Below are 18002 nucleotides of genomic sequence, written 5' to 3'. Positions count from 1 at the left end.
TTTATTCCCATTCTCCACAGGATTCTGTTCAGTGCTTTTGCATCCATGTTATTGCAAAGGTGAGTTTGTGTGTGTGTGTACGTGTGGGCGTGTTGTCCATACATGCTGTTATATTAAAAATAAATGATTATTTGGGTAGTATTTCTGTCATGATCTTTTTTTGATGTGTTGTCTCAAAATGAAAGAAAATGTAGCCTTTACAAAGAAAAGCTTTCAAATTGTGTATGTATTTTGACATTAATAACTGGAGTTGCAAGACTGGTCTCAACAGTACAGTTGGTCACTAAGTGCATAACTCTGAATGACCAATTAAAAATTGCTAGCACCAGAAGCCTTGCAATCAGACCTCATCATATCTGTATTTTCACATTAACTATAACCTCAGTAGAGACATACCCACAACATACAGCAGTTACAAGCACTACACAAAATTATAGCTGTGTAGCCTATAATTTATATAGACAACCCTTTCAGTATTCTCTAAATGTATGGATTAGAGAACAATCCTGAGTGGCTTCTGTAAAACATCCAGCTGTACAAATGTCTGTATAGCCTACAAATCTTTAAACCTGTAAACTAAAAAGTGTAAACTTACCTCCTAAATAGCCTACTGAAAGTTAACGCAACACAACACTAAAACTGTTAACACAGTTAAGAAACCTGTAATACAAGGGGGTGCGCTTACCTAAGTGGTATTAAAAATGTTCCATAGCATATTACACCTTCAATGCTTTTTTTTTCATTAAACAAAGGTTGCGATTAGGAAGTGCACACATACAAACACACCGCTTTTTAATTTTGGTTCCTAATCGTAACACAAACGTATTTCCACGCAGACTTCCTACCTCGTTTTCGTGAACAGTCGCCACCTGTAAAAAAAATTACACTAGTCCGTTTTACAGAGCACACACAAATAGGGTTACTGCAGTATGTTGCTCCACAACGGTAGGTGGCAGTTGGTACCCTGTCAGTTGTTTTGGTTCCTTCACATACTTTAGATGAAGAAGACTGGGGGACGGATGGAACAACTTTGCATGTATGCGTGTTGTGCAAAGCTAGTGTTTTGTTGCGCACAGAAAATATATGGGTTTGTTGGAATAAAGCACTGCAAATAGGCTTTTACATTTCCTCAAACATGTTTCGTGGACGTCCGCACCGAGGACGGTTTCCCCGACCGTATGGCCCCCCGGCCGGCATCCCTTCTCGTGCTTCACATCACGGCCACTCTCCGCCACCCGGCCCAGGCCGTCCTTTGCCACCCGGGCCTTATCGAGAAGAGCGAGAGCGACATGGCTATCACCACGGCTATCCGGAGGACTATCGCCGTTCCCCACCTCGCCGCCGATATTCATCTCCCGGTTCATCCAGCTATCGGGGATCAAGCGGCGAATTTCGGGGCAATGGGCCTCCTCCCAGAGAACACTCAAGCAAGGTAGGCTACGGTAGGGTTTCGGTTGATGGATGCATTGCTAATTAGCTAGCTAGGTAGCACCACAGTCTGGAGCTAGCTTTAGTTAGCTATGTAGCTAAATACAGTTTTCACGAATGTCCTAAGACCTAGCTATCGTACGTACCGCAAACATTTAGCCTACTAGAAATATATTATCTATATCTTTAAAGGTTTCTTAGATTGCCAGTTAGCTAGGGTCTCACTGAAGCCGTTATAATGGATAGGCCTACTTTTTCATTGTAATGTGACAAGTAAGATTGACAGCTGAAATAAACGTAGAAAAAAGAAATTACTCAAACGCAAACAAGTGTTGGCTAGCTAAGAATTCCCATCCCCAATGTACTGCTAATTGCAAAATAGAAATACTGAACCAGCATTGGCTAAGCAGCAAGCACTTTTCTATAACATAGCCTAATTTAACTGGATGCTGTGGGTGATTGGAAGCCGTAATGAGTACAGTCCCCGGGTTAAGAACGGACTGCCATAAAGCCTATTATATTAAAAATTTGAGTTAAATACAATGGTTCGTAATAACGAACGCACGCACTACTTGACGATCATGCAAATATTGAGTGGCTTCAGCGGTTTGTCGGCTCGAGCTCGGGGATGGAGAACGCCGTCCGCCATTTTAATGTCGGCTGTTGCCGTTAACACTGTGTTGAGTGTGTAACTTTCTATTTGGCTTAAATTTTTGGCTGGACCGCAACAGAGCCATGGACCGCAACAGCGGGCCCAGCCCTACAAACGCGAATGTCTGTGACTGAGTGACTGAGTGATCAAGTGCTGAGTGACTGAGTGATGTAGTTACACCATTGGTCGGTCGAGTTATGAAATTACACCATTGGTCGGCCGGTCCATCCATATAGGTTTTGACCTGGTCTTGTTCTCTTATTTACCTTTCTAACCATGCCTCCAAAGCGTAAGTCCGATGCAAGTGCTGGTGATGCATCAAAGAAAACATACACACACAGATTCTCTCTCTCTCCTCAGTACAGTACCCTATGTAGTTACTTTTATTATTACTGTATTATTATTATGTACTGTATTATGTTTAAGATGTTTTAATGTATTTGGAAGTGTTTCTTAAGTGTTTTATATGCATAGAAAGGTAAAATATATACTAAGACAAACATTTCACTAACTGACGCTAAATAAGAACCGTGTGTACCTGTTCCAACTTACCTACAAATTCAATTTAAAGACAGACTTATGAATGGATCTCATTCATAACCCGGGGACTGCCTGTACTCTGATATTCTGTAATTACCTCAAATATGTTAAGACTCAGATTATTGTAAACTATTACCATTAGCAAGCAAAAGTAACCTGTCATTGATCGCAACCTCTGGAAAGAAAACGGTACAAATATTTGTATGGGTTCGGTAGTACCAGCTAAACTTTAGACCATGAACATTTAAATGCCCTGATACTCTCCAATGTAAAGCCGACAAGTTTCCTGAAACGTCTAAAATATCCTTGATCGCACGCAGAAACTGCATTGGTCCAATTGAAAAACTTGCGCTGAAACCGAGGTGATTTTTATGAACAATTTCTTAAAAACGCGAGAAAGTGAACTGTCCCTCCCTTCGGCGACGCGAGTAGAACTTCGAAAGTGCTGATCTTTTAAAGTTACTGGCCTTTTTTTGTTTTGTACAGCGGCTCACTCCGTCACCTACGCGGGGGGACATCCCCATAGACCACAGCCTGGTGATCACCGTGGGCAACGAGCTGACCGGGTCTCAAGCGCCACGGAGCTCTCGGAACTCTGAGCATCATTACGACAGGTAAAAGAGCAGAAAGGGAACGCAAACTGCTGTGACTGTCGTTGGGCCACAAGGACCATGAGGAGAATTTAATAATGGTGTTGTGTTGCTTGTCATTGGGCAAAACTCAATGACATAATTTACAGGCTTGGCCAAGCAGATTTTTGGAGTATTTTGCAATTTTATTCATCAGAGGGTCACAGCGAATAGTTTTTTTTTTTTGTCTGTTTGTTTTTGTCGTTAGTGTTTTTATTCACTTCCTTGTAATATAGTTACAGCTACGTTGTTGGCTGTGTCAGTATTCATGGTGTACTATACCAGTCGCATTTCCTTTATGTTCAATTCTTAATGGCATTTCATCTGACAGAGATTACCACACGGGGGACCCTCACTACAAGCACTCGTCCGGTATGAGGCCAGGTTACGAGCAGGGGTCTGAGGAACGGTACAGGAGGCGGAGTCAGAGCAGGGGGAGGAGCCGGGCGAGGAGCCGCAGCCACAGCCGGGGGCGGAGCCGGAGCCGGAGTCGCAGCCGCGGAAAGAGCCGGGGGCGGAGCAAAAGCCGGCCTCGGAGCCGCAGCCGGAGCAGGGGGCGGAGTCGGGGGCGGAGCAAAAGCCGGCCTCGCAGCCGGAGCCGGAGCAGGGGGCGGAGCCGGGGGCGGAGCCACGTGAGGGAGAAGAGCCGGAGCCGGAGCCGGAGTGGCAGCAGCAGCAGCAGGAGCAGCCCGAGCCCCCCCTCGAAGGGCAAGGGCTGCCGCGAGGACGAGTTTCGGGAGCTGGAGATGGCCCGTCGTCGCAAAGAGCTGGAGGAGATGTTCGGCGCGCCGACGAAATCCATCCTGAAAAAGCGGGTCGACTCCGAGACGGACTCCCCTGCAGCCGTGCAGGTAAGCAGTCCTGCACGAGGTGCTGTTCACATTGCCACCACCCCCCCACACCCCCCGCACAATTCAGCTTAACATGCCAGTCATATATCTCTGTAAAAGTGTCTCTTATCATTGTTCCTGTGTTTTGTTTTCCAGAGCAGTGATTCTCCGGTGGATGTCTCCGGGGATCACCAGAGCAGCAGCCTCTCCAGGGAGACGGAGCGCTTCCTCAGTGTCGTAACCAAGGGGATGGAGTCCGGCCTGTTCGCCTCCATGCTGGGGGAGACGGCGGAGCAGCCTCCCGACCAGAGGGTGCGGGCCATGACGCACGCCCTTAACTTGGGCCAGTACGAGGAGATCCTGAGCATGGTCAAGCAAGAGACGGACGGGGAGGGCGTCGGCGAGTTCCTCCTGCCGCACGAGCGGGTCAGGCAGGACAGCAGCGGCTTCTCCAGGATTTTGGGCATGATGGGGAACGCGCCCGACCTGCAGGAGAAGAGGAAAAGCTTCACGGACATCGAGGACGAGGAGAAGTTCCTCTACGGGGACGAGGAGGAGGGCGACAGGGAGAAAGTCCCGGGCCAGGCCCACCCGGTGGCCCCGGCCAGGGCGCCCCCGCTGCACAGCCAGCCCGAGCTGTCCCACTACGGCGACGGCAGGCCCGAAATCGCCAAGTATCACGACGGCAGCAAGTTGGCGGTGTCCCAGTATCGCGACGGTAAGCCGGAGGTGCCGGAGTATCCCGTCGGGCGAGAGTTCGGGCAGCGCCGCCTCAGCCAGGCCGGGGCGGCCCACGAGCTCGTGGGCGAGGCGTACGCGACTGGCGCCGCCGCCGACTCGCCATATCGCCATGGCGGCAGCGCGGCGGCTGGCGAAGACCGCCTGGATGCCCGCCTGCTCCGGGGCTCTCACCAGCAGGTGCAGCCCGACGCCAGGTACCACCACCGCGGCCAAACTGTCGCCGTCGCCACCGCCGCCGCTGCGCAGAACAACGGCGGCCAGGCGGGGGCGCCCCAACAGCAGCCCCAACCCGAGGGGTACCCGCCGGGGCTGGACCCGCGGGAGAGCAAGGAGCGGGAGGAGGTGGCGGAGTACGAGAAGATCCAGGACCTGCTGAAGGCCATCGGCCTGGACCTGGGCGTGGCCGAGATCAGCAAGATGGCGGCGCGGACGCAGGAGCGGCTGCACGGGAAGAAGCCGCCGCCGGGCTCCTCCCGCCGCGTGGAGAGGCTGCAGGAGCGGCGAGCCTCGTCCGGCAGCTACGGCCGGCGCAAGAGCCACAGCAGCACCAGCAGCAGCAGCAGCGGCGGCAGTCGCAGTCGCAGCCGCAGCAAGGGCTGCAGCCGGAAGAGGTCACCCGAAACGGAGGGGCGCTCCGCCTCGCCCCGTCCCTCCAGGCAGGTCTCACTCGGCGAGTCCCTGAGCGCCGGCGGCGGCGGCGGCGGCGGCGGCAGGGCGGAGCTGGACGCGGACGCTGCGGACAAGAGCTGGGGCATCCCCGTGCTGGGGAAGGGCGCGACGCAGTCCCGCATCACCGTCAGCATGAACCCCCCGCCCGGCCTCGCCCCCGTCCCCCAGCCCGTCGCCGCCATGGGGGCCCACGCCGTGCCCGGTTACCAGAGCCAGACCCCCGCCTACCCGATGCCCCCTCCGAACTACCCCCCGCCCGGCTACGCCCAGTACGAGGGCTACATGCCCTACATGCCCCCGGGGTGGCCCATGTACCCTCCCCCGTCCTTGTTGCCGCCCCACTCCCCCGCGGAGGACGCGCCCGCGTCCGGCGCGTCCGCGCGTCCCTACCTGAGAGTCATCGAGACCGTCGCCTTGGAAACCAGGGATTCCAGGTCGTCGCAGGCGGCAGGCAAGGGTGAGGCTAGATGGGCGAGCTGTCCGTCTATTCTTTCCCTCGAGGCTCTTATCGACATTTTATGAATGGCAATGGATTGTAGAAGCCGATGCTTTTATATTGTTCGGGAATATTTTTGAGTGCATGGCCACTAGATTGGATTGGATGGGGAAAAGCTGTAGTGCATAAAGGCCTCTTCCTAGCTAAACTATTCGGTGAACCTCTTAAAAAAAAAAAAGAATGCGCAGATTATACAGAAATAATCTGCTCTCAAGTCTGGGTACACATGCTCCAGTTAATGCAAAGTGATCTCCCGGAGTTATTTTTGATTTGTGAACGAATAAGCCCAGCTAAAACATGTCACACTATATTATATGTCATATTAAGATATCTAATGTCAGAAGTGCAAACACTTCTAGCTCTCTCTTTGTCTATCTTTCCCTCATGAATTGTAAATGTATTTAAATTCTCAGCATCAATGGGCTCTGATGACCGTTTTACCAGTCAGCCTGCGAACGAGGAGATTAGCCAATCACAGCGGCTGCTGGAAGAGAAAAACAAAGCCAGTCAGAAAGAGAAGGTACTCCCTCCACCCTTTTAAAAAATCTTTTAACAGAATTACATTATTTCAAATGCATGAAGTGTTCATGTGAAGAAGGAAATATTTATTTATTTATTCATTCATTTATTTATTTATTTATGTAGTGCTACATTTCCCAGCTAACCTCACAAAATTATACACAATTGGAAATTAAAATATGATGGAAATCATGGTAAAAATGCATCAGGTTATTGTTTTAAATATTATATCCATGTCAATGGATCACACAAAGTAAGTAGAGATAAGTATAGATGCATCATAAACATAAACATCTGTTGATCATAGTGCACATTCATTGTTTTTGGCTTTTTTTTTTTGGATGCTACACATGACTGGTCATTTCAAACACCCCGGTAAAGTATTGAAGTACAGTTTAACAGCTTAAATCTGCCTTGTGTAGTGTTGAAGTCCTGATACACAGGTGTCAAACTCCAGTTCTGGAGGATCGCAGTGCCTGCTGGTTTTCGGGGTGTTGTTCACAGCACCAGTGCTTCATTTAAGTCATTGATTGGCTAAGGAGTCCACGCACTTTCTCAAGGCCTTTAATTAGCCGCTGATTGAAAGGAAACCAATCACCAGTCAGGCACTGCGGCCCCCGTGGGATTCAGTTTAACGCCCCTCTTTGTAGCGAGAGGCTTTTGAAACCTCGGGTGTTCAAACTGTCACTTTCAAAATCAAGGTTATTGAAGAAAGGGAGAAGCTGAAGAAGGAGCGAGACGTGCGCATGAAGAAGAAGGAGTACCTCATGAAGGAGCTGGAGAGGTTACGAAAACAACAAGGTATCTCCCTCCTGCCTGTCCGTACCCCTCTCCCTGTCCCCGTCCCTCTCCCTCTCCCTCTCCCTGCCCCCCCCGCTCCCTGTCCCTCTCCCTGTCCCTGGCTCTCTCCCTCTCCCTGTCCCTCTCCCTCTCCCTGCCCCTGTCCCTCCCTGCCCCTCTCCCTCTCGCTGCCCCTGCCACTCTCCCCGTCCCTGTCCCTCTCCCTCTCCCTCTCCCCGTCCCTCTCCCCGTCCCTCTCCCCGTCCCTGTCCCTCTCCCTCTCCTGCTCCCGTCCCTGCCCCTCTCCCTCTCCCTCTCACCGGGGTAGGGTGGAGGTGGGGGTGGGGGGGTTCAGCGCTCTCACCCAGGGGGGGGGTCTGACACTCTCTCTCTCCCTCCCCACAGGGGAGCTCCTGCGGAAGAAGCGGCGGGAGCGGGACGGGCACAAGGACCCGCTGCTGGCGGAGCTGGGCCGGCTGCAGGAGGAGGTGATGGCGCAGATCTCCCGGCTGCGCAAGGAGCACGCCGCGGCCGAGCAGAAGCGGGCCGAGCTGGACAAGGTGGCGCTGGTCCTGGGCCTGCGCGGGTCCGACAAGCACCGCCGGGAGGGCCGGCCGTCCGGGGAGCGCGAGCCGCCCCCCGAGAGGGCCCCCGCCAGAGCGCCCGAGAAGGCGCCCGCCGCCCCCTCCTCTAGCGTCCCGTCCGCTAAGGTAGAACTCAGCACCGCGCCTGTGCTCCCTGCAAGCTGAGGCACTGGTAAAAGCCTCTCTCTGTCTCTCTCTCTCTCTCTCTTCCTGTGTCTCCCTTTATCTGCCTCTCTCTCTCTCTCTCTCTCTCTCTCTCTCTCTGTGTCTCTTTCTCTCTTTCCCTGTGTCTCCCTTTATCTGCCTCTCCCTCTCTCTCTCTCTCTCTCTGTCTCTTTCTCTCTTTCCCTGTGTGTCTCTCTCTCTCTCTCTCTCTCCCTCTCTCTGACTGCTCTTATCAAAGGCCGAAGGCACATTTATATATGTACTACATATGTATGTGTGCATATATATGTGTGTATGCATATTATGTGTACAGTATATATATGCATGTGTGTATAATATAGGTGGATATATTTGTGTGTACATGTGCGTGCGTGTGTGTGCGTGCGTGCATGCCCTGTACTATTGCCAGACTGTAATGTAAATAAAATTGCTTAATTCATTTCATGCTATGAGCATTGCTCTTAAAGTCCAATTAGACTTTACCCACACGGCAGACATCCGCTAATATTGGTCAAATTGGAATAAAGGCTCAAGTTCTACCGCCATTCAATTTCTAACTTGTTTGACATCCACACTTTTTGTTTCTGGGAGTTATGCTTAACTAAAAATTGTGTATTTGTAAATGGATCATTTGCAAGCATGTGACATGTATGTGTGTGTACGTGTGTGTGTGTGTACGTACGTGTGGAAACACATACGCACACACATACGTGTACACACACGTACACATACAAAAGAATACTGTATACTTAAAACGGCAAAAAAACAGCATTTTTCGAAAATAATAAAAGCAGCGGGTTAAATAGATTTTCATATGTTTTCTCAAACCCTTCTTCAGTCCTAGTATGCATAGAAAGGTACTGTGCTTTTAATGCCATAGGAACCAACACATTTCAATGCCACTCACCCAGCATAAGAGTTTAGCCAACGGTTGGATAAACCCTTATGCTGGGCGAGTGGCCTTGAAATGTGTTGCTCATTGTTTTGGTTGCTGTGCAGATAACATTGTTTTACGACTGCTGTCTCCAAACAAATTAGCCGTTGTGTGTCCTCAATAGTCCAATTCAGCAGTTCAGCCGCTGTAGTTTTAATGAACAGACTCGAGAGTGAGAAGTCCCGCACTCCTGGCGTGGTCTCTGGTTTGTTATTCAGCATGTGGAGTTGCAGAGTTCACGAGGATGTAAAAATCATACCTTGAGCCTGGTTCCTTCCCGAGGTTTCTTCCTGTCTGTTACGGGGAGTTTTTCCCTTGCCACTGTTGCGTTAGCCTTGCTCCTGTGGGTGTTTAGACCAGGGTTGTCTGTGAAGCGTATTGTGGCAAATTGTTTGTGAAATGCTCAATATAAATACATTTTGATTTGATTTGTCAAAGTTTGCTGACAAAAAAAAATATATTTCAGTGGCAAGCTGTCCTGAGAAAAGTAGATTACGGAAGGCCTTCAGGCAAGTTAAGGCGTACCAAAAAGCCAGGCACCCAACTCCTGATTTTTTTTTTGGTTTCACGTTACCCTACTGCATGTAATGTTTCTGGGAGAACTGTCTGCATTTCGAGGGCAAATTGTCCCGATGTTTAAAATAATAAACTAGCTAGTGGTATGCGTCACCATGGCGTCATGCGTGGCGGTTCTCATCTTGGGGTGTTTTCCCACACAGTTTGAATTTGAACGTTCCGTAAGTGCCGATTGGTTCACGAGGGGGAGCTTGAAACGCCTGACTCCGAAGCTCCCTCACTCAGCTAGGTCGTATGACCAAATGTGTAGAGTTCCAGTTTGATTGGACGCCAGAAGGAAACATTCCAAACTGGAGGCGGGCTTTTCTGAAGTGACAGTTGGTCTTTACAGGTCCCTTGGGTCTTTTATTTCCCCATTACGTCTGTCCCAGATAGACGCAACGATCTTTCCTCAATTGGTGAAAGGCACCAAACAAGGGTACGCAATATAAATGTGTCCGCAGTCTCTGTCCTACCTGTATCTACTTCAAAGGACGTACACTACAGGTAAAACGTAACCTGCTTCGGAAAGTGTGAAGTATGAAACCGGGGTCCCCACAGAGTGGAAAGTGAACCAAGCAAATGTGAATTTGTTTGAAAGTAAAGTATAGCTCCACCAAATTTTCCTGGCATGAAATAAAAGTGAACTTGCATTTTAAAATATTACGTTGGTTCGAAATTGGGTGTGAAAATTCCCTTTTGGACCACTCTGAATTATACATCGCAACTCATCTCTACCAGGAAAGTCAGGTACTATGAAATGATAAGCCAGAGCAAATTATTATTAAATACGAAGTCATCAGCACCAATCGACATTTACTCTGCGCTGTGGAATCTGGAACGATGATTGCAGAGCCTTGATTTCGTACGTCCGTACGGAAAAGCCGTATTTTATTTATGAATAATTAGTTGAAATTCAATCCCCCCCCCAAGTCAGTTGTGACATGTTATGATCTTACGCCAGTGTGAATAAATCCCCCGAGTGGGAAGGGGAAACGCTAGAGAGCGCTGGAAGCTTAGCCGTTTGAGGAAACTCATCATCGTCCTCGCTCGGCTACTCCCCCCCTCCGCTGGAAGGCCAGGCGTCGCAGTCGGGGTGCGTTCCCAGGTCGCCCCCGTCCATCGCACCACTCGGTGGCCCTGATTTCCCTTCGGCGTCCGCTAAAAAGAGCCAGCCACGTGACCCAGAGCGCTTCTGAGAGGATTTTGGGGGGGGGGGGCAGAAAGGCCGTTTTTCCGCTGCCAGCGCCTTGCAAGTTGCCCGGTTGTAACACGGGTTGTTTCCCTGGAAACCTTTGGGGGGGGGCCCAGACTGTGGTTTTGGGCTCTGCTCCTGAAAGTTGTGATTGGAGGTCATTGTAAATTTCATCCTGAGGAAATTGGTCAATTTTCAGTGTAACTCCTTCGAGGCTGGATATCAGAGCTGCTAAATTGCAAAGGTAAGACTGTTTTGAAAAAACTTTAATGATTGAGGATTCGGGTATTAAATTGCATTTGTCTTCAGTTTTGTTCACAGGATGTTTTTGTTGGAGGGTTTTGTTTTCTTCTGGGTTTTTTTAACTGCAACTTGTATTAATTTGTATTTTCCTGATTTCATTGGAGGGCGGAGGAGGAGGAGGACTTGGAACAGCAGCTGACTCCCCCCTCCCCTCCTCCCTCCCCCCCATCTTTTTGATCAGGCCGCATCCGCTTTGGGGTCCAGTCCTGAAAAACAGAAGCCAACGAAAGGCGAGCGTGGTGCTTCGTCTCCCGAAAAGTCAGCGGAACTGTACGAATACTATGACTCCGGGAACCACTGGTGTAAAAACTGCAACACCGTTTGTGGCTCCATGTTTGATTTTTTCACGCATTTGCACAGCAAATCGCACAGAAAGGTTGGTATGATTTATGTTTTTTTTCTAAGAGCGACGTGCATTAAGTTAAATTTTTAAATATTTTTTAATGTATTTTGCATTGTTGTATGTTGTATGTTAAACTGGCCAAAGGCTCTGCACTCTTTATTTCTGTGGCATTATCATTTTAGTTCTCTTTTCAGTGGCATGGATCCCTCATAATAGGATTTTACGTTTCTTTGTCACCTTAGGTCTTTATAATTTGTCATTCATAAGTGCTATAGAAGTACATATATTAAGAAACGTATTCCTTCTGACATCAAGTGTCACGTTGAATGTAGTCAGTCACAAGAACGCATAATTTTAGTCAACGGCTGAACGGATGTTGTAGTAATGAATTCCATCATGTAGTTGTTGGCACTGCATACTGTATGTAGACCTGCCATGTTGCGAAGTGCTCCCAAAGTTTGGAATTTCTCATTTGAGCCTGCATCACTTTGCACCATTTTGGTGTTATGCAAATTTTATTTTATTTATTTATTTATTTTTTAAACAGTCACAAACACTTTTGTAATTTTACAATGTAGACCCTGGACCCGTATGATCGACCCTGGGCATCGAACTCCTCGGGCAAAGAGAAGAAGCGGACCCCAGGAGAGAAGATCGTCCGGCCAGCAAAGGGTACGACGGCTCATATAGTCACAGATGCAGTGAAACCAGTCCTTAGGAACGTGTCCCGTTCATTTAAGTCCCGGTTGATAAATGTGTTCGCCATCTAGAGAAACCATACTGGGGCTTAAATTTGAAAGGGAAAAATTCACCCAAAAAAGGAAAGGGCTTTTTTCTTTTCTTTTTCTGTGGGGTTCCAGAAAGGGCCAGTGTGGGTGCACACACCTGATTCTACTAATCAATCACTAGAGCAATTGCTAAGCACCTTGATTAGTAGAATCAGGATATGTGCACCCACACTGGCCCTTTCTGGATAAGACTGGGACCCCAGCTCTAAAACATGAAAAGCACCTAATTAAGAAAAATTAACAGCTTGTTAAAATACTGGGATTGCGGTTGAGGTTGGAATGAAAACCAGCATACACAGGGGTCCCCCAGGACCGAGTTTGAGAACCACTGCTCTAGAGGTATAACATCCCTGTACAGCCTGCTATGGAGTTACGTTCTTCAGACCATGAAGCCCCAAACACCCCAGTACCAGCCGTTATAACGCTGGCAGGTCATAAGAAGCTCCTGTAGATATCTAAAACATCATTAATTACACACAAACTGTCTGGGCCAATCAAAAACGTACACTATAACCGAAATAACATGGAAAAAACCCAGAAAAAAGAACTATCCGTTTCATCTCGATTGAGAGTCTATGCAGCCTTTTTTGGTGTCTCCCTTAGTTCTAGCTCCCATAATTCATTGCAGATGTGCGCCATGTATGACACGTCCAATGGGTGATAGCGATTCTATTACAAATGCCTAACAGAAGATCTTGGTTTTGCCAAGCGTGACAGAATGTAAAGATGTCCGGATTAAATCGGTATTTGGTACATTTTACTACCACAATAAACCTAAGTAACAACCCTGTCCATTTCATAAAGTGAGGTGAATTTGTCCGGTCACAAACTATGCTTCTAAATCTTCTCAGGGGAAGGTGCGAGGTGGATTTATCCTATCCTGTATATTATTGGGCCTGTGTATTCTACTGGCAGAGATAGTGTGGGGAAGGCCAATAAATGGTAAATGGACTGTATTTATATAGCACTTTTATCCAAAGCGCTTTACAGTTGATGCCTCTCATTCACCAATTCCGTCACACGCCAACGGTGAAAGGCTGCCATGCAAGGTACCAGTCAGCTTGTTGGGAGCAGTTAGGGGTCAGGTGTCTTGCTCAGGGACACTTCGACACACCCAGGGCGGGGGATCTAATCAGCAACCCTCCGACTGCCAGACAACCCCTCTTACCTCCCCCAATACAATACAATACAAATTTACCTGATTGTTTTGCTGGAACTGTCTGTCAGTTCTCTCAGCACCTTTGTTTGTGCTGCTCTTGCAGGTTGTGAGTTTTTGGTCCCCGTGATGGGATTTTACTGCCAGCTGTGCGAAGAGTTTTTTGGGGATCAAATTTGCGCTGAGGAGCACGTCACGTGTCACAAGCACAACGGGAAGTACAAGGTAATTAACGCGTGAAGCAGAACGGTGTGTGTCTGCCATTTCTACTGTCACTCCCCATTCCTCCAGGGCAGTGGTCTCCAACCCTGGTCCCGGAGAGCTACGGGGTCTGCTGGTTTTCATAGTGACTCTGCACTTAATGAATCAGTTAGAGCAGTTGATTACACAGTTAACTGAACTCACCTGGTGTCTTGGGTCTCGATTGGGTGCTGATTTTAAGGTGAAAACAAAAACCAGCAGACCCTGTAACCCTCCAGGACCAGGGTTGAAGTGAACTGCTTCAGGGTCTCTGCAGTTATACGGGCTCTTTATGAAACAGGTCCTTAAAACATTGAAAGTACTGGCTTTGTGAATGTGCAAAACTCTAGGGCTGTGGCAGCACTTGAATTTTTTTCGATTTTTCCGCATGTTTACGAATTTTTAATTGTGAGAAACACTCCTTTTTCCATTGCTGTGCATATCCCATACAACAAAGAACCAAACTGGAGTGGTTTTGTGAGATCCATAATTTACCGCATTTGGGCTGCATTCAGTGCATCCACCTTGCATTATGTTCATCAGTGCCAACGACAGCGTTCAAAGAAATGTTTTTTTGATATATAGTTATTATCATAGCCATGTAATGTAATTCTTCGTCTTTCTGGACATTCATTGCGTTGGGAGTGAATGTTTCGTCATGTTGTCCCAGATGGGTTTTCGTGGGCAGTGAAGGTTATTTTAGGCCTTTTCAGACAGTCTGCCAGCTTTACAATGGCTGGTGTTGGGCCACTTGGGAGTTTGTGGCCTAAAGCAAGAAAATACTCTTCCATTAACTGGAATGCGGCTTATACAGCAGTGTTGTGCCACTAGACGATGTATGCCACTATGTTATCTGATTATTATTTTAAAAATTACATCTGATCTTATTTGCCAGTTGGAACATTTTCGTACAGCATAATGCAAACTGAGACTACTGTGCTCAAGGAAATTAAGGTGCAGCTTCCCGTGTAAACACAAGGCTACTGGAGGAAGACAGGTTACTGTATTTTCAACTCAAGTGTATTTTCTTGCTTTAGACCTTAAAGTCTAAATGATTCTGCACTAGCCATTGCCGGCTGATCATCAGAAGCTCCTGTAAGAGTCTAAAATACCCTTCATTGCACAAAAAAAACTGTCTGGGCCAGTTGAAGAAAACTAACACTAAAACGAAAATATCAACAAAAAGAAAAACAGGAAGGAAAGGAACCACCCCTTTAACAAAGCAAGCGTAGTGAGCAAGTGAAGGGCGGCGAACGTTTAAAATAAATACCTGTGTATCGCATGCATACGCTACTGAAATTGAAGGTTGTACAAAATTTTTTTTTTTAATTTTAAAACTCAGCTTTTGTCTGGTCTTCCACTTCCAGAGACGCATGGACGAGTACCCGCTGTACGAGCAGAGGAGGAACCTGGACCGCCAGGCGGGCCTCTCCGTGGCCGCGGACAGCAGGGAGAGGAAGCAGTCGAACGAGCTCAAGCGAAGGCTGGAGGCGGAGGAGGCCTCGGGGAGCCCCGAGAAGCGGCCCTCCAGCCCGGCGGACGAACCCCCCCCGAGTCACAGGGACCGCAAGTCCCAGAGTTCCAGAGAGGCGAAGCCCCCGCGCAGCCACAAAGAGGAGACCTCCTCCGGTCACAGGGAGGAGACCTTCTCCAGTCACAGGGAGGAGAAGGTGTCGGGGCACAGGGTGGAGAAGGACCCAGGACACAGGGAGGAGAAGGACCCAGGACACAGGGAGGACTACCCCTCTGGGCACAGAGAGGAGCGACGCTCGAGCGTCAAAGAGGAGAGGGAGGGTAGGAGAAGGACGCCGGTGCGGGAGGGGAAATCCCAGCCCCAGAAACCCGCGGAGCCGCCGCAAAAACCCGCCGGCGTGCCCAAGGCGATCTGCGGGCCCAGCCCGGCCATCCAGGCCAAGGTGAGGAAGAGGAACGAGGAGGCGGCCAAGAACGCCGCCGCCTCCGCCGCGTCCGCCTTCGGGAAGTTCAGCTGGAAAAAACCGGAGAAAGAGAAAGAGAAAGAAAAAGAGAAAGAAAAAGAGGATGAGGTCGAAAAGGAAGAGAAAGCGACGGAAAACCTTACGGAAGAAGAGGAGAACGGCGGGGACGACGGCGGAGACAAAGAGGAAGGGAAGGCTGCCTTGGCGAAGACCAAGACCATCGCGATCAAGCTGTCGGGGAAAACCGTCATCCCGCCCTCGAACGCGTGGGTACCCTTCGGCCCGGCGCAGCCCGCGACGGCCCCCGCGAAAATCCGCCCGACTTTGTCCGCGCCCATGATGGTCCTGAGGAAGTCCAGTCGCATCGCTGCCACCAAGCCCGCCCCCTTGAACACCTTCCTGTCCATCAGGCCCCCCGGCAGCAGCAACAGCAAGCCCCTGCCGGTGGTGAAGCCCCCGGCCGAGCGGGACGCGGTGCTGACCCCGGACCTCATATCCAAGGCGTTCGGCGGCGAGGAGGTGGTTCTGAAAACTCCCGCGGCGCCGCCGGCGAAGGCTCCGCCAGCCTCCGACGAGAATCGGCGAGATCCGTCGCCGGACGTTAAGGAGGTGTCGCCTCCGCCGCCGCCGCCGCCGCCCGCCAAGACGACGGCCGCCGCTCAGCCGTCGGAGCCGCCGCCCCCGGGCGTGCGCCTGATGAGCTTCGAGTCGGACGTGGCCGCCCCCGGGGTCCCCGAGAGCGAGCAGACGGTGGCCGTGCTGGTGTGCCCTCCTCCCCTCCACAGGAACCTGGCCGAGGGCCCCAAGAGGAGCGGCGATAAGCCCAAATCCAGCATGGCCGCCGCGAAGGCGCAGGACCTGTACGACATCTTTTACAGCGGCGGCGCCGCCAGGAGCGGCGGCGGCGGCTCGGACCTCCTCGCCGCGACGAAACCGCCCAAGGGCGCGGAGCCCGCGAAAAGCAAGGACTCGGGGGCGGGCGCCCCCAAAACCGAGAGCAAAAGTCAGACGGACGCCCCGAGCGCACTAACGTCTGAATGCGGCGGCGGGGGCATGGTGCTCGACGAGCAGGCGCTCGAAATTACCGACCCGGAAAAGGACGCTTCCTACCTCCAAATGGACATGGTGGACCTGGATATGTTCACGTTTAACTTTGAGTAGCTTGATCAGAGGGACTTAGTGCTTCCTGATTGTGGGGGGTGGGGGGGGGTGGGGGTGAGGGGCGGGGGGCGGGAACGAGGGTTGGGACGTATGAACGGTTGAGGCGTTCTGGCAAAGCGCAGGCTGTTTGGGATACGTGTATCATACGTAAGGCTGGCTGTCAGCTTGGATAGTGGGGACTGAGGATGAGGACGACGGGAGGGCTAGTGCAGACTTAGAGCCGGATTGAAGGTGATTGTGAGGACTCGAAAGCCATCGAAATGATGTACCCAGTCACACGCGCACACACACACACGCACACACACACACAACTAAAACTTAACTTGTGTAAATGAGTCTGGGAACTGGACGAAGCGGGGTGTGTGTGTGTGTGTGAGTCCTTGGTAACCGATGACAACACTTTCTCTGTTAATAAGCGCTCCTGTTGGTTTGCTGTACATGCACTGCGTTTCTCTCCCACGTTGCCGACGGTTACAGAAAAAATGTCAAATCCTCCCTTACCTTCCTAACAAAGGTAATAGCACAAGAAGTAGTGCAATCGTATTTTATTTCTGATGTACGATTCATCTCCTACAGACTCACGAGCTTTTATCTTTGTTTTTTTCTTGTCAAAGATGGTTATTGCAGAATGGAGAGCAGAACCTGGATGAGAAGACTAGATTTGGTAAGGAAGACGATGCAAGGACCAAAACTTGGTTTTTATATAAAAAGAATTTGTTTGTTTAATCTCAAATCACTATTTCAAGTTGTATATTGCTTGTTGCAGCACACAGCAAAAAATCGTTGAAGATGTGGATGGAAAAAAAAAATGTATGTATTCATGAACATCGCAGCTGCCTGTGGAATTGTGGAATTATTTTCTTTTTATCTTCAGAAAGTGCTAAGTGCTGTTCTGTATTAGACATTTTGCAGAAATAAAACATACTTGCCATTGTTTTTTGTTGGTAGTTAATGCGGTTTGTTGGGGTTCAAAGTTTTGCAGAGTTGGGGTTCAAATAAATTTATTGGCCAACAAATTCTCATCTGGAATCGCCGTGTGTCAGTTTTGAATGGTTGTGTGTGATGCTTAATGCCTGTAAATTGTTTGCTTATGAGTTCACTTTTGCGAGTGGAACACAACAGCATGAGATGAAGAATGATTTTTAATCAACACCAGGAGGCATATTTTTACCCAGAGGGTTATTATTGCATAGAGGAGCTTATAGTGGGACCCAAGTCCCTTTGATTGTCCCAGACCAGATATAGATGTAATGCAGGATGGTCTCTACTGTTTTGCAAAATGCTGAGAGGAAGTGGGCTAAACTGGGTTATTTGCATCATGAATCTGAAGTTCTGTTCTTAACTGAACTGTTGCTCA

The 18002-nt window shown here is 49.6% G+C and overlaps 1 protein-coding gene across 1 annotated transcript; it reads left to right on the top strand.

Annotated features, from left to right (window-relative positions):
- Positions 1–922: 922 nt before the first annotated feature.
- On the top strand, positions 923–17581 carry znf318 (zinc finger protein 318). The gene is made up of 11 exons (XM_064317403.1): positions 923–1432; positions 3107–3234; positions 3581–4100; positions 4236–5936; positions 6434–6505; positions 7206–7305; positions 7690–7994; positions 11202–11396; positions 11942–12035; positions 13414–13532; positions 14915–17581. The coding sequence occupies exons 1-11, from the start codon at positions 1136–1138 to the stop codon at positions 16643–16645; spliced, it is 5262 nt and encodes a 1753-aa protein (XP_064173473.1). The 5' UTR covers positions 923–1135; the 3' UTR covers positions 16646–17581.
- The last annotated feature ends 421 nt before the right edge of the window (positions 17582–18002 follow it).

Source organism: Anguilla rostrata, chromosome 18, assembly GCF_018555375.3.
Source record: "Anguilla rostrata isolate EN2019 chromosome 18, ASM1855537v3, whole genome shotgun sequence".
NCBI lineage: Eukaryota > Metazoa > Chordata > Actinopteri > Anguilliformes > Anguillidae > Anguilla > Anguilla rostrata.
Note: the sequence above shows the minus strand (reverse complement) of the source record. Positions and strands in the feature narration are given on the sequence as shown.